The sequence below is a fragment of the Bos indicus genome, chromosome 18 (assembly GCF_029378745.1).
Source record: "Bos indicus isolate NIAB-ARS_2022 breed Sahiwal x Tharparkar chromosome 18, NIAB-ARS_B.indTharparkar_mat_pri_1.0, whole genome shotgun sequence".
In the NCBI taxonomy this organism is placed as follows: Eukaryota; Metazoa; Chordata; class Mammalia; order Artiodactyla; family Bovidae; genus Bos; species Bos indicus.
Window position 1 is genome coordinate 66,511,115 of NC_091777.1, and position 21,481 is coordinate 66,532,595.

The window sequence follows — 21,481 nt, forward strand, 5'->3', positions numbered from 1 at the left end:
TCAGCCCACAAGGCTTCTCTGTCCCTGGGATTCTCCAGGCAAGATCACTGGAGTGGGTTGCCATATCCTTCTCCAATGCATGAAAGTGAAAAGTGAAAGTGAAGTCGCTCAGTCGTGTACTACTCGTAGGGATCCCAGGGACTGCAGCCTACCAGGCTCCTCCGTCCATGGGATTTTCCAGGCAAGAGTACTGGAGTGGGGTGCCATCGCCTTCTCCGACCTGGGTGAATACTATGAATACTATGCTGCTATTGCATTTCTTTTCCATGGGGATGGTCTTGATCCCTGTCTCCTGTACAATGTCACGAACCTCTGTCCATAGTTCATCAGGCACTCTATCTATCAGATCAAAATGGCTGTCTGGGGAGGCCTTACAAATAGCTGTGAAAAGAAGAGAAGTGAAAAGCAAAGGAGAAAAGGAAAGATATAAGCATCTGAATGCAGAGTTCCAAAGAATAGCAAGGAGAGATAAGAAAGCCTTCCTCAGCAATCAATGCAAAGAAATAGAGGAAAACAACAGAATGGGAAAGACTAGAGATCTCTTCAAGAAAATTAGAGATACCCAGGGAATATTTCATGCAAAAATGGGCTCGGTAAAGGACAGAAATGGTATGGACCTAACAGAAGCAGAAGATATTAAGAAGAGGTGGCAAGAATACACAGAAGAACTGTACAAAAAAGATCTTCACAACCCAGATAATCACGATGGTGTGATCACTCATCTAGAGCCAGACATTCTGGAATGTGAAGTCAAGTGGGCCTTAGAAAGCATCACTACGAACAAAGCTAGTGGAGGTGATGCAATTCCAGTTGAGCTATTTCAAATCCTGAAAGATGATTCTGTGAAAGTGCTGCACTCAATATGCCAGCAAATTTGGAAAACTCAGCAATGGCCACAAGACTGGAAAAGGTCAGTTTTCATTCCAATCCCAAAGAAAGGCAATGCCAAAGAATGCTCAAACTACCACACAATTGCACTCATCTCACACTCTAGTAAAGTAATGCTCAAAATTCTCCAAGCCAGGCTTCAGCACTACGTGAACCATGAACTTCCAGATGTCCAAGCTGGTTTTAGAAAAGGCAGAGGAACCAGAGACCAAATTGCCAACATCCGCTGGATCATGGAAAAAGCAAGAGAGTTCCAGAAAAAACATCTATTTCTGCTTTATTGACTATGCCAAAGCCTTTGACTGTGTGGATCACAATAAACTGTGGAAACTTCTGAAAGAGATGGGAATACCAGACCACCTGACCTGCCTCTTGAGAAACCTATATGCAGGTCAGGAAGCAACAGTTAGAACTGGACATGGAACAAGAGACTGGCTCCAAATAGGAAAAGGAGTACGTCAAGGCTGTATATTGTCACCCTGCTTATTTAACTTATATGCAGAGTACATCATGAGAAACGCTGGGCTGGAAGAAGCACAAGCTGGAATCAAGATTGCCGGGAGAAATATCAATAACCTCAGATATGCAGATGACACCACCCTTATGGCAGAAAGTGAAGAGGAACTAAAAAGTCTCTTAATGACAGTGAAAGAGGAGAGTGAAAAAGTTGGCTTAAAGCTCAACATTCAGAAAATGAAGATCATGGCATCTGGACCCATCATTTCATGGTAAATAGATGGGGAAACAGAGGAAACAGTGTCAGACTTTATTTTGGGGGACTCTAAAAATCACTGCAGATGGTGATTGCAGCCATGAAACTAAAAGACGCTTTCTCCTTGGAAGGAAAGTTATGACCATCCTAGATAGCATATTCAAAAGCAGAGACATTACTTTGCCAAAAAAGGTCTGTCTAGTCAAGGCTATGGTTTTTTGTGGCCATGTACGGGTGTGAGAGTTGGACTGTGAAGAAACCTGAGCGCTGAATAATTGATGCTTTTGAAGTGTGGTATTGGAGAAGACTGTTGAGAGTCCTTTGGACTGCAAGGAGATCCAACCAGTCCATTTTAAAGATCAGTCCTCGGTGTTCTTTGGAAGGACTGACGCTGAAGCTGAAACTCCACCTCATGCGAAGAGTTGACTCATTGGAAAAGACTGATGCTGGGAGGGATTGGGGGCAGGAGGAGAAGGGGACGACAGAGGATGAGATGGCTGGATGGAGTCACCAACTCGATGGACGTGAATTTGGGCAAACTCCGGGAGTTGGTGATGGACAGGGAGGCCTGGCGTGCTGCAATTCATGGCGTCGCAAAGAGTCGGATACGACTGAGCGACTGAACTGAACTGATGCTGCTATTGAAACGCACAGTTCTGACCATTACGAAGCAGTGCGTAAAGCAGTTTTCAAATATCCATGTTTCTTATAACCCTGTACTAAATACTGGCACCTACTGAGCGCCGGGCTACAATCACAAGGCGCCTCACCGCAGCGGCGGCACGGAATATTTATGATGGGGACACAGAGGTGTTAGGACTCGAATTCAGGTACCAGAGGTATCCCCCGGGCGGGAATAGACGCCCAGGGAAACCGCGAGTGGCCCTGGGCGATGCGGATCCGCGCCCTCCGCGCAGGCGCACTCCCAGACCAACGCGGTCGCAACCTCCCGCTCCAGTCCTAGGAGTGAGGCTCAGAGGGGTTCGAACATCTCAGCCTCCGTCCCAGGAGGGGTGGGACGAGCTGAGAAACGACCGGAGGTGAGAGCACCACCCTCTGGGAGTTGTAGTTCGGCGCCCGTCCAGCTAGGCGCAATCTCGGCCAGCAGCGGGCGTGGCCTTCGTCCTGCCACTCCTCCAAGGAGTGCGGAACGAGAGGATTCCTGGGTGGAAAACAAGGCGGAGCCAAGATTCAGAGCCCCTCAACCTCAGCCACCCAGGAGGGGGCGTGGCGAGCGGAAGACGCTCAGAGGCGCGCGCCGCCCTCTGGGAGGTGTAGTTCAGCGTCGGTGCGCAGGCGCAGTGCGCTCCGTGGCAGCCTCAGCCTTTGTCCTACAGTCCGGCGGTAAGTGAGGTTTGGGTTGGCCGGGGTACGGGAGGCCGGGCGGAGCGCGGGTCCAGGGTCTTCCTTGGGACTCCGGCCAGGGTGTGTATGTAGCCGCGCGCGCCTGTGTCGCATGCCTTTTACTGCTTCGGCCTAGTTTGGGTCGCTGTGGGCGGTGTGGCCTGGGCCGAGTGGGCGGGGCCCGATTCGAGACGGGTGTCAGTGTCCGAGGGGAGGAGTTGGGGCGGGGATTGGGTCACGACTTTGGTGGAAGGGATTGAGGTCTTTGGCTTCAGGAGCGTAGTCATAGAGATTAGCTGGCCTGACTCCTCAGAGCCTGGAGCCAGCCTGACCTGCATTCCTCCCCGGACTGGGCGAGACCTCCCACGTTTGGAGGTGGGGAAGGACGAAGCCCCACCATGTCAGCTCTGGAACCTCGCTTTCTTGAGGGGCTTCTGTCCGTAAAGAATAAAGGTAGTTCAGTTCAGTCGCTCAGTCGTGTCCGACTCTTTTCGACCCCATGAATCGCAGCACGCCAGGCCTCCCTGTCCATCACCAACTCCCGGAGTTCACTCAGACTCACGTCCATCGAGTCAGTGATGCCATCAAGCCATCTCATTCTCTGTCGTCCCCTTCTCCTCCTGCCCCCAATCCCTCCCAGCATCAGAGTCTTTTCCAATGAGTCAACTCTTCGCATAAGGTGGCCAAAGTACTGGAGTTTCAGCTTTAGCATCATTCCTTCCAAAGAAATCCCAGGGCTGATCTCCTTTAGAATGGACTGGTTGGATCTCCTTGCAGTACAAGGGATTCTCAAGAGTCTTCTCCAACACCACAGTTCAAAAGCAGCAATTCTTCAGTGCTCAGCTTTCTTCACAGGCCAACACTCACGTCCATACATGACGACTGGAAAAGCCATAGCCTTGACTAGACGGACCTTTGTTGGCAAAGTAATGTCTCTGCTTTTCAATATGCTATCTAGGTTGGTCATAACTTTCCTCCCAAGGAGTAAGCGTCTTTTAATTTCATGGCTACAGTCACCATCTGCAGTGATTTTGGAGCCCAGAAAAATAAAGTCTGACACTGTTTCCTCTATTTTCCCATCTATTTCCCATGAAGTGATGGGACCAGATGCCATGATCTTCGTTTTCTGAATGTTGAGTTTTAAGCCAATTTTTTCACTCTCCTCTTTCACTGTCATTAAGAGGCTTTTTAGTTCATCTTCACTTTCTGCCATAAGGGTGGTGTCATCTGCATATCTGAGGTTATTGATATTTCTTCTGGCAATCTTGATTCCAGCTTGTGCTTGTTCCAGCCCCGCGTTTCTCATGATGTACTCTGCATATAAGTGAAATAAGCAGGGTGACAATATACAGCCTTGACGTACTCTTTTTCCTATTTGGAGCCAGTCTCTTGTTCCATGTCCAGTTCTAACTGTTGCTTCCTGACCTGCATATAGGTTTCTCAAGAGGCAGGTCAGGTGGTCTGGTATTCCCATCTCTTTCAGAAGTTTGCACAGTTTATTGTGATCCACACAGTCAAAGGCTTTGGCATAGTCAATAAAGCAGAAATAGATGTTTTTTCTGGAACTCTCTTGCTTTTTCCATGATGCAGCAGATGTTGGCAATTTGATCTCTGGTTCCTCTGCCTTTTCTGAAACCAGCTTGAACATCTGGAAGTTCACGGTTCACGTAGTGCTGAAGCCTGGCTTGGAGAATTTTGAGCATTACTTTACTAGCGTGTGAGATGAGTGCAATTGTGTGGTAGTTTGAGCATTCTTTGGCATTGCCTTTCTTTGGGGTTGAAATGAAAACTGACCTTTTCCAGTCTTGTGGCCATTGCTGAGTTTTCCCAATTTGCTGGCATATTGAGTGCAGCACTTTCGCAGCATCATCTTTCAGGATTTAAATAGCTCAACTGGAATTGCATCACTTCCACTAGCTTTGTTCGTAGTGATGCTTTCTAAGGCCCACTTGACTTCACATTCCAGGATGTCTGGCTCTAGATGAGTGATCACACCTCCGTGATTATCTGGGTTGTGAAGATCTTTTTTGTACAGTTCTTCTGTGTATTCTTGCCACCTCTTCTTAATATCTTCTGCCTCTGTTAGATCCATACCATTTCTGTCCTTTATCGAGCCCATCTTTGCATGAAATATTCCCTTGGTATCTCTAATTTTCTTGAAAAGATCTCTAATCTTTCCCATTCTGTTGTTTTCCTCTATTTCTTTGCATAAAGAATAAAGGTAAAGGAGACCCAAAGCAATGAATTTTGATCTTAACCACACGGGACCCAGGAAACAGACAAATTAAAATCTTGTTGAGCATCAGCTGCATTCCCGGCACCATCCAGGTTCCTTCATTATTTCAACAAGCAAGTGTTTACATGTCCTGGGTGCCAGGCCCTGTCCTATATCCCCAACATTGTCTCCACCCTGGATGCCACAGGAGAGTCAGGGAGAGGATGATAAGCCATAAAATATCACTGAATATGATAACTCCCATCCAGGAAACTACAATGAAAACAAATGGGCAGAGTGGCTGGGGCAGAATCGGGTGATAGGCAGGGTCCTTAAGGGACAGTCCAGAGATAAGGGAAACACATCCTGCCTTTGGCCTGAGTTTCATTTGGCAATCAGCCAGGGATGAGCTTGTAAATCACTGCAAATAAGGCTGTGCATGTAGCAGATGGTAAATAGATGCTCACTGAAGCCATTAGCTTTCCCCCAACAGCAGTCACCTTCCTCTGTGTTCTGCTGCTTGCTGAGCTCTATGTTCAGCTCCTTTCACATTTTGTTTACTTACTTATTTATTTAGCCGCACTGCATGGCTCACGGAATCTCAGTTCCCCAACCATGAATTAAACTCCAGGCCACGGCAGTAAAAGCCCAGAATCCTAACCTCTAGCCCACCAGGGAACCCTGCCTTTTTACATTTTAATTTTCGTAAGCTCCGTCCTGGGTCACCATCCTCATTTTATAAGAGGAAAATCCTTTTGTAGAAACAGGCATGCCAAAGAGTGCCAGAGACCCAGTACTGCCTGGGGTCTCTGCCTTCTGCATAGTAACAGAGTTATCACCCTGGGCATCATCCGTGCGACCTGGGCTGCGCCCCTTGCCCCTCTGGCCGTCAGTCTCCCTGTCTGGAATGAGGTCTTCCTTCAGCAGCACCTGGAATAGCATCAGGCTCACAGCAGGAGCTCAAGAAATGCCACGCTGAGGTGGCAATCCTATTGCATCCCACCTGGGCACGGAGTTCCTTCTACGTGACACAGCCCTTTCGGGGCCTGGGTCACTTGTCACTTGCCCCGTCTCTCATATCCCCTTTCCCTCCAGAACTGCCTACAGAGGAGCTGACTGTTCCTGCGAAAGGCCCGAGAAGGAGGGAATGACCGCTGGGCTCCTCACTGCCGGGGACCCGGTGAGTACAGTGCCACCTCCCACCCGGCCCTCAGGCTCCACCCGTCGTCCCCACCAGGCTCGTTCTGCGCTCAGGGCCTCTGCCCTCACCCTGTCCCCAGCCCGGCCTGTGCTTTCATCAGCTCCACGTCCCTCCACATCTTAGCTTGCCACTCCGAGAAGACCAGCTGGGTCCCACTGCCCCACCCCTGCCCTGTGCCACCCTGGCAGACATCGCTCATCCATCCCACTGACGGGCCTGGAACTTTCTCAACACAGGGCTCAGAGTCTGTTCTCCCAGCTCACACTCCCTCCAGTCACTTGGCCAACGTGTGCTGAGCACTGCTCGCGAGCAGGCACTGTTCCAGGTACTGCAGGTGCGGAAACAGACAGGAAATCTCCACCCTGCGGCTCACAGAGCTCGTGAGGAATGTAAATGTACCATGTGTTGGGCAGGGAAATAAGCCCCCAAAGAGGGTGGGCTTGGGCGTCAGAAGGCCTCCGTGAGGCGTGGCCCCCAGGCAGAGACCTGCAGGAAGGGAGAGGGTGGGGTCAAGCCCACAGGCAGAATGCTGCAGGTGGAGGGGACAACAGGAGCAGAGGCCTGGGGTGGGAACTTAATGTGAAGACCAGGCACACATGTGGCAGGAAGATGGAGAGCCAGGTCTCCTAGGCCAGCTGCAGGGGCCCGAGGCCTTAGGAAGCAGTTCTGGCCATGTTTACCATGTGCAAAGGACTGACACACAGTAGGCACACAGAGAATGGGTGAAGACTGAGTGTTCTGAACACTGGTCAGTGCTGGACATGTTTCACTGGGTTCGACCTCTACATCGGTCCCATGAGGCGGGATGAGGAGGGACCAAGGCACGGGGGCAAGTGACGCAGTTGGGAGTGGTCGAGCTAGGCCTGAGCATTGACGCCTGAGGCCCCAGGGCCCCGAGCACGTCCTGCTCCTTCGTGCCTCTTCCTCCAGGTCCCTCTGGTGCTGCTGCAGCAGCATCCCTCCCGCTTTCCCCCAGAACACCGAGCCCTTCTGGAGTTTGCATTTTTGCTCCCTCCCCAACCCAGCAGCTAGCACACAGCAGCAGGAGGCACAGAGAGAGAGAGAGCGTGCGTGCGCACGCGCGCATGTGTGTGTGTGTGTGTGTGTGTGTGTCTGTGTGTGTGTGTGTCTGTGTGTCTGTGTGTCTGTGTCTTGTCTCCACAGCCTCTGCAGTGTCCAGACCTGTGCTCAGTAGGACTGCAGATAACTGAGCAAGATCTAATGAGTCTTGAAAGTGTGGAGCAAGCAGGAAGGGTTGGTGAGAGAAAAGAAAACCACCCCGCCCTGCCCTCAGCATAATTTGAAGCTGGGTCTGCAGGTAAAGCAACCACTATGTGCCGAGTCCTGGGCACACTTCCTGTGACTTCCCTCATTCCTCCCAATAGCCTTCTCAGGGAGCTTCCAGCAAATTGCAGATGAAGCCAGAGGGGCGGAGTGTAGTGCAAAGATACCTGGGGCTGGGGTTGGAATCTCCACCAAGTGGATGCACCGCCAGTCTTCACATCACCACCCCACCCTCGCCCCACCAGGCCGTTCTGGTGGGAGAATCTCTAGCAGAGGAGGATTCTGCCGGGAGACCAGGGTCCAGGAAGTGGGCGGCCTTGTGTCCCTGGCCACCCCTCCACGTGGCCAAGTCCTTAACTCCACCCTCCACTCTGGCCATCCATAATACTTGCTTCAGTGATGTGAAAATCTTGTTGTGGAGGATGTGAGTGCCCAAACCTCATGCGCCTTGTGGAAAAAAGGCATAAATTCCCCACCTGATAACGGAAGAAACTGGCCTTATTCTCATTTGTGAGTCTGTTGTTGTTTTGTTTGTTCACTGGTTTATTTTTAGACTCCATATGTGAGAGAATGATCAGTATTTATCTTTTTCTGGCTTGTTTCAATAAACATAATACCCTTCAGGTCCATCCGTGTTGTGGCAAATGGCAAAATTTCATTTTTACGGTTGGGCAGCATTCCAGTGAGTGTAGGTGTGCACGTGTGTACCGAGTCTTCTTTACTGGTTCATCTGCTGATGGACACTTGGGTTACTTCCTCATCTAATCTAGGCAATTGTAAATACTGCTGCTGTGAACACGGGGGTGCATATGTCTTTTAGAATTACTGTTGTTTGTTTTCTTCAGATACATACCCGGGAGTAGGATTCCTGGATCATGCAGTACGGGGGTCCTGCCCCTGGATATCCCCACCATTTCATTTTTCTGGCCACTCTCCATTGCTCTTTCTCTCCAAGGTTCCTCTTTGTGTTCAGGCATTGTTTATGCACTGTGTAGATTTTGTGAGTGTGCAGCCTGGTGCCTGCACATATGGACACCAGTGGATGGTCCACCTGAGGCGTGGGGTTCGCAGCCCCTCTGGGGCTCCCTAAGTCGATTCTGCTGTGACATCTCAGGGGTTCTTGTTTGTCCAAGGAGGAACCAGATAGGAGGGTGCAAGTCCCCTGCCTACCCCCCAGGCCCAGAACTCCCATTCCGACCTCTGGAGCCTGCTTTTCTCTCACTTATCTTTCAGGGAATTGGCTTAGCCCCATGGCCAACAGGCAATCGATGGACCCAGACTTCCTAAGGTCAAATCCTGGCTCCGCCCTCTCTCCGGGTGGTTTTGGGCGACTCCATTGTCGTCCTCCCTGGATGTGATCACCCATGGCTGGGGCTATTAAGTGAGCGATCCATGTGCATCTCTCAGCACCATCTGCATGTTTGCTCTGAATGTTTTTTTTAAGGTTCAGAAATCTAAAGTTCTTGGTGTGTCAGAACTCTGGTGTCTTCCATGGTTGGCTGCTTTTTAAGACCACACAGTCCCATAATGATCTTCTCCTTGCGAAAGTGCCAGGCAGACTTAGAAAGCCCCTTGTTCTCAAGCCTCCTAGGCTTCTGTCCAAAGCTGCCGCTGTTGTCGCTCTCTGCTCCTCACTTTCCGGTGCTAATATACACGTTTCCAGACAAGTAGGAACTAGAACTCTGTTTTGTTTCACATAAATAGCACTGTGCTGGTGATGTCCCCCCCCTCGCCCCGGGATTTTTCCACCTGGAAGGTTATTCCCCAGCTGTGCGTGTCAGTGCCCCCATCTTGTGCATGGCTGCAGGCTTTCCAGACACCAACTTTGGCTGCTCCCACATGACAGGTGTCTAGGCTGTTACCAGTTGTCTGTCACGTATAGACAGTGCAGCAAAGGAGCGAGGTTCTTGGGGGATGGGGAAGTGGAATTGCCAGCATAACTGCTGTATGTATGTTTAAAATCCTGTCCGTTGTGCAAGTAACCCATGCCTGGGTACTCAGCCACCCCTTTCTCAGAAGGGCCGGACTCTCTGTCCTGTTGTTTGCCTTTTGCTACTGATCTGTCAGCTCTTTGCGTGTGCTGGCCAGTCATCCTTTTCCGTCCATTTATGTTGCAAATATTCATTCTGCTGTTATGGTCCTTGTGGCTTGTAAACACTGTCATCTAGAAATCATGAATTGTGATTGCTGAATGTATCATTTTCCTGTTGATTCTGTAACAAATCCCAACAAACTTAGTGGCTTAAAAACACACAAATTTATTGTTTTATACTTCTGGAGACCAGAAGTCTGAAATACGTCTCCTTAGGCTGAAGTCAAGGTGTCCGCAGGGCTGTGTTGCTTCTGGCAGCTCTAGGAGAGAATCTGCTGCCTTCCCTTTTCCAGCTTCTAGATACCTCCTACATTCCTTGGCTCCTGGCCCCTTCCATCTTCTAAGACAGCTTCAGCCATTTGAGTCTTCCTCACATACCATTACTGTGAGGCTGACTCTTCAGCCTCTTCCTCATTGAAAGACCCTTGTGATTACACTGGGCTCACTAGATATTCCAGGATAACCTCCTTATTTTAAGGTCAGCAGACTGCTGCTGCTACTGCTGCTAAATCACTTCAGTCGTGTCTGACTCTGTGCAACCCCACAGACGGCAGCCCACCAGGCTCCCCCATCCCTGGGATTCTCCAGGCAAGAACACCAGAGTGGGTTGCCATTTCCTTCTCCAATGCATGAAAATGAAAAGTGAAAGTGAAGTCGCTCAGTCGTGTCTGACTCTTAGCGACCCCATGGACTGCAGCCCACCAGGCTCCTCCGTCCATGGGATTTTCCAGGCAAGAGTACTGGAGTGGGGTGCCATTGCCGTCTCTGAAGGTCAGCAGACTATCAACCTTAATTCCATCTGCCATCCTAATTCCTCCTTGCTATGTAATCCTGGGATGGTAGAGACACAGTTCTTCCTACCAAACTCATTTTTCTTCTTTCTAACTTCTGTTTTATTTGTGAAGACTTTCTCTGCCACCCATTTATTAAATTAATGGTCTATACTTTTCCAACTTTTTCCTTTTTCAATATTCATCTCTTTAAGATTTCTCGAATTTATTTATGGTATGAGGTAGAGATCTACTGTTTTTCCCCCAAAGGGCTAGTTGCCCCAGTGTTCCCCATTGCTTTGAAATGCTCCCACTACCACACTGACATTCCACTAATGCATGGATCTTCATGTACTTGAATTTAATTTGCACAGTAAACAGATTCTTAATAAAATCTCCCAGATTCAACCCTTGGGCTTGCCGCTTACCAGCTTTATACCTTTGGGCAAGATACTTAACGTTCTCCCAGTCTCTGGAAAATGGCTTCTGGCAGCTTGGACCCTCTTATCTCTTAAAGAGGGCTTTGTTTCATTCTGTATACACCACGGACCCCTCAGATGTGATTTTGGCCAAAGGGTGAGGCAGGGAAACAGCCTGACAGTTTTCTAGGTGCTGCTTCCCTGCCTTCTCCCTGAGGGACACCCACGCCAGCACCCTTTCTGTGACCCCAGCATGTCAGGACCAGCGTCCTCTTCACTGTTACTCCTCATTTTTTCATCTCAAGAGTCTCTCCTCCAGCAGGGCTCCTGGCCGCCCAAGGGAAACCTGACCCAAATCCCCTGATCCTCTCAACTACGTGGCTGAGGCCCCTGTTTGCCAGCTGCTCGCTCCCGACAGTCACACTGGGGACTCTGAGGATGCATGTGTGTGATGTTTCAGGACCAAGTGACTTTTGAGGATGTGGTCGTGGACTTCACCCAGGAGGAGTGGGGGCATCTGGAGCCGGCCCAGAGGACCCTGTACCGAGATGTGATGCTGGAGACCTTCGGGCTCCTGGTCTCTGTGGGTGAGGCCACCCCCATGCCCTGACGATCTGCCCCCAGCACAGGTTCTCATTTTCCTGGGATAAAAGTGGGCGTACATCTAGGCCTTAAATGGAGATATCTGGGCTGTGTCTTAGGCTTCAGGGACCCGATTGTTTCAGTGTAGGTAACATCAGTTATAGCGTTTTGGTTGCAAATACAGATCCGAGTGAACAGCACCAGAAGCAGAAGGTGCTGGGGTGAGAGGGACATATTGGTCCTGTGACTGCGGAACCCCAGGGCAGACTTGGATCTGCCTTTGGTGCTGTGGGGAACCCCCTCCTCCCCCCATGCCTCTTTCATCCTCCGTTCACAGATGGGCCCCCTGAAGGTGATGAGACCGCTAACAGTGTGCCTCTCCTGGGCTTGAGACCAGCAGGAGAGACAGGGTCTGTGTCCCGGGCGCCCATAGAAGGCCCCTAGGTTGTCTTGGTTTGGCAGCCAGGTCCCCTCCATGCTGGTCATTGTTGCCACGAGGCAAAGGAAGAAGCAGAGCTCTGATTGGCTACCCTGGGGCTAGGGATGGGGTCAGGGACTGAGTGGGGGGAAGGGGCCTCTAAGGAAGGGCAGAAGCTGTTACAACAACCGTGTCCTCCCAGAACCCCAGACACGTGGTCCTGGAAGACTGAAGGTGTGGGCAGAGGGTTAGGGAGGCTCCTAGGACACAGATGTTCACTGCGTGGGTCTCCCTCTGAGCAGGACACTGGCTCCCAAAGCCGGATGTCATCTCCTTGCTGGAGCAGGAGGCAGAGCTGTGGGCAGCGGACAAGGGAGGCCCCCGAGGTGTGTGCCCAGGTGAGATGAAAGCCCTGCAGTCTGGGGGGAGCCTGTTCACCCCCCAGCTTCTCTCTCCATACCCACCCTTGGTTCTTCAGAGCAAATTGACAACTCAGTCTCTCAGGGAACATTCACCAAGCACCTGTTCTGCTGTGAGAAGGGTAACCTCAAATTCAAAGTCTCCAGGGATGAGGACGTGGATATGTTTGGGAGTCTCTGTTCTGCCAACCACATCTTGCTTGAGCTTTTCTATATAACTTTTCACTGGAGTGTAACAAATGGGAAAGGTGCCCACATCATACTTTTAAGCAAGTCTGGTGTCAGGGTGGGGATGTCAGGCACTGAGGTCATGGCTGTACAGAGACAGTCACATCTCAGGGCCAGAAGGGAGGAGGAGGAAATGCATTTGTTTCTTCCTTCAACACATCCATTGAGCTGTGCTCTGGGCCAGGGGTACTCCAGGCCCAGGACATCTGTTGATAGTTTCCCTGGATGAGTGCTTTCTCCTCAGCATCCTCTCCTGCCCTCATTCTCTGTACTCCCCTGAACACCCCATCCACACCCCCTAAACCAGTGCCCCACCCATGATTATTCTCAGTGTGTCCTTCCCTGACTTGTAAAAATGTACTTTTTAATGGACAAAGCTGCCTATGCCCTGGACCTTTCAGAACTATGAGTTTTATTCTTCTGTCCACTCACCATCCCCCCCCCCCCCCCGCAACACACACACAGACTTCCTTCAGAACCAGGATTAGGGGACATTTCCATTTCTCTGCTTCTTACAGATTTGGAAACCAGACCCCAAAGCAAGCTATCAACTGAAAATCAAGGTGTAACTGAAGAAATACCCAACAGTGCCCTGGTAGAAAGGTTCCTACAGGAAAGTCTGTGGCACTCTAAGGATGAAGGTGCTGCAGGCCACAGGGAACAGGGCCCTGAGAAGTCAGATAGCTGTGTGGTACAGGCAGCCTGCACACTTGTAAAGACACTGACAGAGGAGCAGCAGCAAGGGGATGGGTGTGGGGAAAACTTGAGTTTGAGGCCAGATCTCCCAACTCAACCAATGACTCCTGAAAGGCAGGGTGCCCCAACGTGGGGGACACATGGACAAAGGGAGAATCCAGACTCAAATGCTCAACAGAAAACCTGTGCAAAAGAGAAGCCCTATGGATGTCAGGAATGTGGAAAGGCCTTTAGTCACAGCTTAGCACTCATTGAACACCACCGAACACACACAGGAGAGAGGCCTTATGAATGTCCTGAATGTGGAAAAGGCTTTCGAAACAGCTCGGCACTTACCAAACACCAGCGGATCCACACTGGTGAGAAGCCTTACAAGTGTGCTCAGTGTGGGAGGACCTTCAACCAAATTGCCCCACTGATCCAGCACCAGAGGACTCACACAGGTGAGAAACCCTATGAGTGCAGTGAGTGTGGGAAATCCTTCAGCTTTAGATCGTCCTTCAGCCAACACGAGCGGACGCACACAGGTGAGAAGCCCTACACGTGCAGTCAGTGTGGGAAGGCCTTCCGACAGAGCATCCATCTCACCCAGCACCTGCGAATCCACACCGGGGAGAAGCCGTACCAGTGTGGAGAGTGTGGCAAGGCCTTCAGCCACAGTTCATCCCTGACGAAACACCAGCGGATCCACACTGGGGAGAAGCCCTACGAGTGCCAGGCATGTGGAAAAGCCTTCACCCAGATCACACCACTGATTCAGCATCAGAGGATACACACGGGCGAGCGGCCTTATGAGTGCAGTGAGTGCGGGAGGGCTTTCAGCCAGAGCACACTCCTGACTGAGCATCGGAGGATCCACACAGGAGAGAAGCCCTACGGGTGCAACGAGTGTGGGAAAGCCTTCAGTCACAGCTCATCGCTTAGCCAGCACGAGCGGACGCACACAGGCGAGAAACCCTATGTGTGCAGTCAGTGTGGGAAGGCCTTCCGGCAGAGCACACACCTCACTCAGCATCAGAGAACCCACACGGGGGAGAAGCCCTACGAGTGTAGTGACTGCGGCAAGGCCTTCAGCCATAGCTCATCCCTGACCAAACACCAGCGGATCCACACTGGGGAGAAGCCCTATGAGTGTAACGAGTGTGGCAAAGCCTTCAGCCAGCTTGCTCCACTCATTCAACACCAGCGGATCCACACGGGAGAGAAGCCCTATGAGTGTAATCAGTGTGGCAGAGCCTTCAGCCAGAGCTCCCTCCTCATAGAACACCAGAGGATTCACACCAAGGAAAAACCCTATGGGTGCAACGAGTGTGGAAAGTCCTTCAGCCACAGCTCATCACTCAGCCAACACGAGAGGACGCACACTGGGGAAAAGCCCTACGACTGCCAGGACTGTGGGAAGTCCTTCAGGCAGCGCACCCACCTCACTCAGCACCAGAGGATCCACACAGGAGAGAAGCCATATGAGTGCAGGGACTGTGGGAAGGCCTTCACACACAGCTCCTCCTTTATCAAACACCAGAGAACTCATACTGGGTAGGCCCACTCTGGTGTGTGTGCTGGGACCCAGCAACGCCTTAAGCCATAGCACATCACTTACTCCATTTGACCCAGTCATACTCCTGATAAACAGTACACTGTAAACAAGCCTTTGTGCTCAACACACCCTAAGACTCCCACACAGAGTTGACATTTACAGAAATGATTGTGGGAACAGCAAGCTCTGGGTCATCCATCCCAGATAGCCAGTCATCCAGACAGTAGGGAAGTGTGAAGTTAATCACTGTTGAGAACCTCCAGCCATGAGTGCCCACCAATGCTTCACTATAGAACCTACAAAAGGGAGAAATGGAAAAAATGTAATGGACATGGGGTGGCTTCTAAGAAGTCACCATATTCTAAACCAGACATTTTCAAAGTGGTGAGAAACTCAGCAAATGCCTTTCATATAAAAGAATCAGATGCAGTCAGAACTTGTCATTATTGCACATGACATTCTTCAGGTGCTTATGAAAAGTGCAAGTTGACTTTCATATTTGCTAAAACCAATATGGCAGAATGTTCCAGACATGACAGTGGCATTTTTATGGAATCATGAATATTCAAATATCTCAGCACAAAATTTTCTGATTGGTGTGTAATTGTTTGAACAAGGTACATGGCCACCAGCCTCACAAATGTGAATGCCATATGATAATTATCCATGTACTATAAACAGATTTTAAAATAGTTGTATGCATTATGTGGCAATAAGTTAATTTTTATATGTAATGGAACTGAAAGGATTTGTATAGGAAGACTTGAAAGGTAGAGCCCCTTCCACAGAATCTTGCAGATTCTGAGATGGCTTTTACTGCTTTGTTCTTGCTATAACATTTTCTACCAGACTCAAAGGCATTAGAAATGCAGATGTTGCTGTTTCACAAAAAGGTTTTATCTTTGTTAAGTCATCATCTTGGGGCCTCCCAGATGATTCAATGTTCAAGAATCCACCTACCAAGCAGGAGATGCTGTTTTGATCCCTGGGTCAGGAAGCTCTCCTGGAGAAGGAAATGGCAACCCACTCCAGTATTCTTGCCTGAGAGATCCCATGGAGAGAGGAGCCTGGTAGGCTACAGTGCATGGGGTTGTAAAAGGGTCAAACATAACTTAGCAACTAAACAACAACAGAGCCACCATCTCATGGGCAAGTGCACATCCACATTGGGAGCTTATGTTTTGTAAGATTTATCTCTTGAGAAATGTACAAGTTAATCTTTTTTGAGCTGTTTTTTTTTAATTGACTCTTTATCCTAGTGTTTATTAAGATTTTGTTTTTATAAAATTCAACTAGAAGGGAGTCTATAGTATTTCACTGAACCCTGAATCCACTAATAGCAGTTGCCCTGACAACCATGATCCTTAGACAGTGACTTGTCACCCTCATTAGAACCCAAGTGTAAATGGCATTGGCTAATTTTGGTAACTAACCATCAGTTAGGGTTATATCAATCAGTTTGATTTTTCAAATCACAATGCTGGAATATGTTTCCAGTTAACTTGAAATTTCTCCATTGGAGGGGACCATGTTTGCAAATGGTCTTCAATACTGTTCTTCAGTACCCTTGTGGAATGCCTCTTCTTTATGGAATTAATTTGAGCCATTTGAAAACCATTTAAGGGGATTTCCCTGGCAGTCCAGTGGTTAAGAATCCACCTTGCATTGCAGGGGATGCAAGTTTGATCCCTGGTTGGGGAACTAAGATCCCACATGCCTTGGAACAGCTAATCCTGCATGCTGCAACTAAGACCCGACATAACCAAATAAGTATTTTTAAAAATTGATAAAAACCACTTATGAATCAATACGTAGTGCATAGCAACACTCCCCAATTGAAACAACGTAAGCCAGAGATGTAAATTAAATATATTGTAGTAGTCCAGTTTAAAAAGCAAGAGGACACAGGTGAAACTAATTTACTATTTTTCCCATATATCACAAATGTTGCCACTTTGACATGTTAATATAAAAAGGCACTAATGAGATAATGTGCTTTTTCAGTATACTGTGTCTTTGAGATCCAGTGTGTTTGACATATGCAGTACATATTAATTTGCTGTGACCATGTTTCAAGTGCTCTTTTGCCACACATAGCCAGCCAGTAGCTGTACTGAACAGGGCAGCTCAAGAGCCTTGATCCTTTGGCCAGGTGTCTTTTTCCTCCCATGTATCCTCCGCTGTTTCCCTGTGCTTCTATCTTTGTGCAGTTTCTTGTCCTCAAAGAAATCAGATGTGCTGGGAAGATCGGAAACAAAGTAGTCAGAATAGAAAGGAGACAAAGTGAAAACTGGCCAGAGATATTAACATCTGGATTATTGTGTATGGTGGATTGGGAGTTGGGAGGGGGCTCACATGAGGAGCCTCTGCACTTGTGGTTTGTCAGTTTTTTCAGCGATTTGCCGTGATGCCTTGGTGAACACCTGTTTTATGGCATTGCTGTTCTTAGTCTTTTTGGTGCTTACGTTGTCCCAGAAGTGGCCAATGAGAGTCCCTTCAGGAAAGTTCCTGGCATCCCTGTGACATGCCTCCATCATTTTCTGAAGACTTCCTTTCTTTTCAGAACATTTACAAGCTCATCTGGTTACTAACCCTGTAATCAGCCATAATTCTCCACTTCCAAAGAACTGGTTCCGTTTAGAGGGGGGCGCTATTCAGGACCAAATCTGAGTGCCAGGAGCGCGTTTTGCTAGGAAATAAAGGCACACATATGAACACAGATTCATACTAAAAGGTACATGGGTGCGTACACATGTACAGAAATGCCTCCAAATCCAATCTATGATTCCCTCACATTTTTAAGTCCGTTTTCAATAGAATGGGGCTTCCCTGGTGGCTCAGAGGGTAAAGCGTCTGCCTACAATGCGGGAGACCTGGGTTCGATCCCTGGGTCGGGAAGATCCCCTGGAGAAGGAAATGGCAACCCACTCCAGTACTCCTGCCTGGAAAATCCCATGGACTGAGAAGCCTGGTAGGCTACAGTCCATGGGGTCGCAAAGAGTCGGACACGACTGAGCGACTTCACTTTCAATAGAATGCTGATTACCCCCATAAAAGCACTAATTTGCTGAATTCTAAAATACTTGTAAAATAGTTCCAGAGTTGCTTTTCTCAAACCATTATGAAAACAAACCTGCTAAAAGAAATTTAGGATGTGTTTGCTGTTCCTCTACTATTACCATCCTGTCCAAGACATGGTGAAACAAACCAATGGATGATTTGATTCTACAAAGAGAAAAATATCGCCAAATGTCCCCATTTGTTAATATCAGGGGAAAAGTGAGTTGGCTCAGGCATTAGGAGTCTGTGCTGAGGGTCTTACCTCACATCCAAACGTGAAGGGAAATGAATCACTGAGAACAAATTTGGTTAAAAAACAAAACAAAACGGGAAGATTAATCTGCCCCAGTCTCCGTTTCAGAAGTCTCCACTACGGGGAAACCGGAACCGCCCCTGCAGAAGCCACGGCCCTTTACCCACACTCCCGGGCAGGCTGCTTCCAGCGGGGCTGGGGCACGGGCAGCGTTGTTCTCGGAGAGTTGTCTCAGTTTTGTGTGCCCTCCCAGTAGCACAATTCTCAAGAGAGTTTTTTTTTTTTTGTCATCCAGAGGCTGGAGCTGGAGAGCTAGTAGATATCACTGAGACTTCTGCAAACTGTCCTGTCTATGCACTCAGGTGCTGGTTGGCTAAGAGAGTCCTGGGTTAAGTTATATTTTGAGGCTCGGGTTTCATGGATTTGTCACAAAAGTGAAAGAAGTCATACTCCAAGGTCATTCACTAACTCCTGCCCCCCTTCCAAGGTCTAATACCTAATTTCATCTTGGCAATTTTAAATTTTTCCTCCCAAAGAGGCACTCCTCAGTCGTGTGAGCCTCGAATCCAATGAATCTGGACTGATCCCTGACTCAAGATACTTGAGACACATTTACAGTGATGATGCTCATATATTTTATATATGCACTGAAGACATACATACCAAATATTGTACACAGAAAAACGAGTCATCTATACACTCAAAAGTCAAAAGTAATAGTTCCTATGTTCTGGGAACATGAGAAAATATTTCTTCTTCTTCTTTTTTTTTTAAGTTTTCCATGATTGGGAGAAGTTTTTTCAAAATAGTGGAAAGTAAATTTTATAGAAGCCCAGTAAATAATTTTCAAGATAATTAAAAGCAAAACAAATATAACCAAAATTCCATGACTCCAAAAAACTATTTTAAGTTTTACACTTTCTCTGCTATGATTTGACCACATTCACTGTTTTATAGTTACAACAAAATAAATATTTATAATTTACTTACTAAGCAGTGCTTAGAAATATATTTTTCCGTGTTCCCACACAGTCTTCTTAATTATCATTATGCTTATTATTCCTTTGAATGACCCTACCAAAATTCAGGTCCTAGTTCCTCTGTAATTGGGTATTTAACTCCATGTAAATGAACATCCTAGTTATTTTGTTTTTAGTATCCCACATAGGTCCAGGAAGGATTTCAGCCTCAATGTATACAGCTTTCTCCTTCCCCTGCCCCACCACCTCCCAGCTAACTGTTTAAAAAAAAATTATTTTTGGCCGTGCCACACAGTTTGTGGACTTTCGTTCCCCACCTGGGGTCAGACCCGTGCCCTGTGCATTGGAATCTCAGAGTGTTAATCACTGGACCACCAGGGAAGTCACTCCTCACTAACTCTTTAGGAAAATCATCATGTCTTTACATTTCAAGAAACACAGGTGTCAAAGTAAGTCTTAAGCAATGGGGCTGTTTGTGTTCCAAGTGTTTGCACTGATTGACACTGATTTACAAAGCTCATCAACTCAGGCAATTATGGGGGCATGTATTAGTCTGCTTGGGCTGCCATAACAAACAGGTCAGCTGGCTTAAACAACAGAAATTTATTGCTGGAAGCTGGAAGTCCAAGTTATGGAGTTACAGAGTTACAGAGGCTGAAAGTCCAAGATCAAGGTGCTGTCAGGGTTGGTTTCTGGTGAGACCGTTTTCTCTAACTCCCTCTGTGCACACTTGGCAAGAGAGAGTAATCTTTGCTTTTTCTTCTACTTCTTGTGAGGCCACCAGTCCTATGGAAGTAGGCCCCACCTGCATGACCTCATTTAACCTGAATTATCTCCCCAAAGGCCCTACCTCTGAATTATGGCTTAGGGCTTCAACACATGAACTGGGGAGGGGGAGCATGGCAGCACATGACTCATCCATAACAGAAGGTAGTTAAGCACATTGGAATTCATTCCCATCTTGCCAGGTTGCCTTTTATGTGATTTTACCTCCCCCGTCCCTTTGAACATAGGCACCCTCTGACACAACAGGCTTCCCTGGTGGCTCAGTGGTAAAGAATCTGCCTGCCAATGCAGGAAACACAGGTTCAATCCCTGAGTTGGGAAGAACCCCTGGAGAAGGAAATGGCAAGCCACTGCAGTACTCTTGCTGGGAAATCCCATGGACAAAGGAGCCTGGTGGGCTACAGTCCACGGGGTTTGCAGAGTCAGACATGACCTAGGGACTAAACAAACTCTGACACTCTGTATGAACCCACTGACACTCAAGCAGCAGCAACCACTACAAGACAGGGATGTGAATGAGGAAATAAATCCTTGATTATGTGAAGCCCCTGTGATTTGGGCATGATTACAACAGAACTGTATTGCTGGAGAAGACTCCTGAGAGTCCCTTGGACAGAAAGATCAAACCAGTCAATCCTAAAGGAAATCAACCCTGAATATACATTGGAAGGTTGATGTTGAAGCTGAATCCCTAATATTTTGGCCACCTGATGTGAAGAGCTGACTCACTGAAAAAGACCCTGATGCTGGGAAAGATTGAAGGCAGGACAAAGGGGTGACAGAGGATGAGATGGTTGGGTGGCATCACCGACTCAATGGACATGAGTTTGAGCCAACTCTGGGAGCTAGTGAAGGACAGACAGGCCTGGCATGCTGGTGTCCGTGGGGTTGCAAAGAGTCAGACATGACTTAGCAACTGAACAACAGACTTCCTGCCCCAAAACTGACAGAAATAGGCAATGGTATCTATAGAAAGCAGTTAAGTTTATCTCAGGCAAAAAAAAAAAAAGAACAATGCTACAATCTGAGACTAAAGGCAGAAATCAAAAGATCACCTTATGCAGCCCAAGGAGTTAAGTTCCCCTTGTTCATGCAGACAGAGCTCATCAGCCTTTACTTGTGTTTTCGTTTTTTTTTAAATCACAATCCTCCCCACTCCCTACCAAGTAAAATACACATTTTACATGGCATCCAGTTTTCATATTTAGATATATGGCTGAAAAGTTTCATAAAACAGTATTTGCCTTTACTATATTATGAATTTTGACTTTTTTATTCTATGTCATTACTTTGTAATGTTGGTGGTCACCTGCTGGTTTGATTTCACAACTCACTAATGAGCTGAAACATGGTTTGAAAACACTCCATTACTAGGCTCTGAGTGTTTTTGTGATCTTTATAAGCCACTCCATACCTATAAAGACATGTGAGTTAAACTAAAATAGTATGCTACTGAGTATTCAGACGTGAATGTGACATCACGTGCTTATGAAAAGGCCAAAACAGCTGGCAAGATTTCTGCTTGAACAACAGCCTTCAGAAGTTCTACCAAGAGGAACAGAAACAAGGCTGACTTGGAGAAAGAGCTGGCAGATGA

General features: G+C 48.1%; 1 protein-coding gene across 8 annotated transcripts; it reads left to right on the top strand.

Annotated features, from left to right (window-relative positions):
- Positions 1-2,611: 2,611 nt before the first annotated feature.
- On the top strand, positions 2,612-21,138 carry LOC109571619 (zinc finger protein 135). Of its 8 annotated transcripts, XM_070772415.1 has the most exons (6): positions 2,615-2,944; positions 6,255-6,339; positions 6,597-6,694; positions 7,746-11,512; positions 12,228-12,323; positions 13,091-21,138. In XM_070772415.1, exons 4-6 carry the CDS (start codon positions 11,368-11,370, stop codon positions 14,806-14,808), a joined length of 1,959 nt encoding a protein of 652 aa, XP_070628516.1. In that variant the 5' UTR covers positions 2,615-2,944; positions 6,255-6,339; positions 6,597-6,694; positions 7,746-11,367; the 3' UTR covers positions 14,809-21,138. The 8 variants fall into 8 exon arrangements, with proteins under 8 accessions (XP_070628517.1, XP_070628516.1, XP_070628513.1 ...); XM_070772412.1 differs by having other exon boundaries at positions 6,255-6,694; positions 7,525-11,512; XM_070772414.1 differs by having other exon boundaries at positions 6,255-6,694.
- Positions 21,139-21,481: the final 343 nt, after the last annotated feature.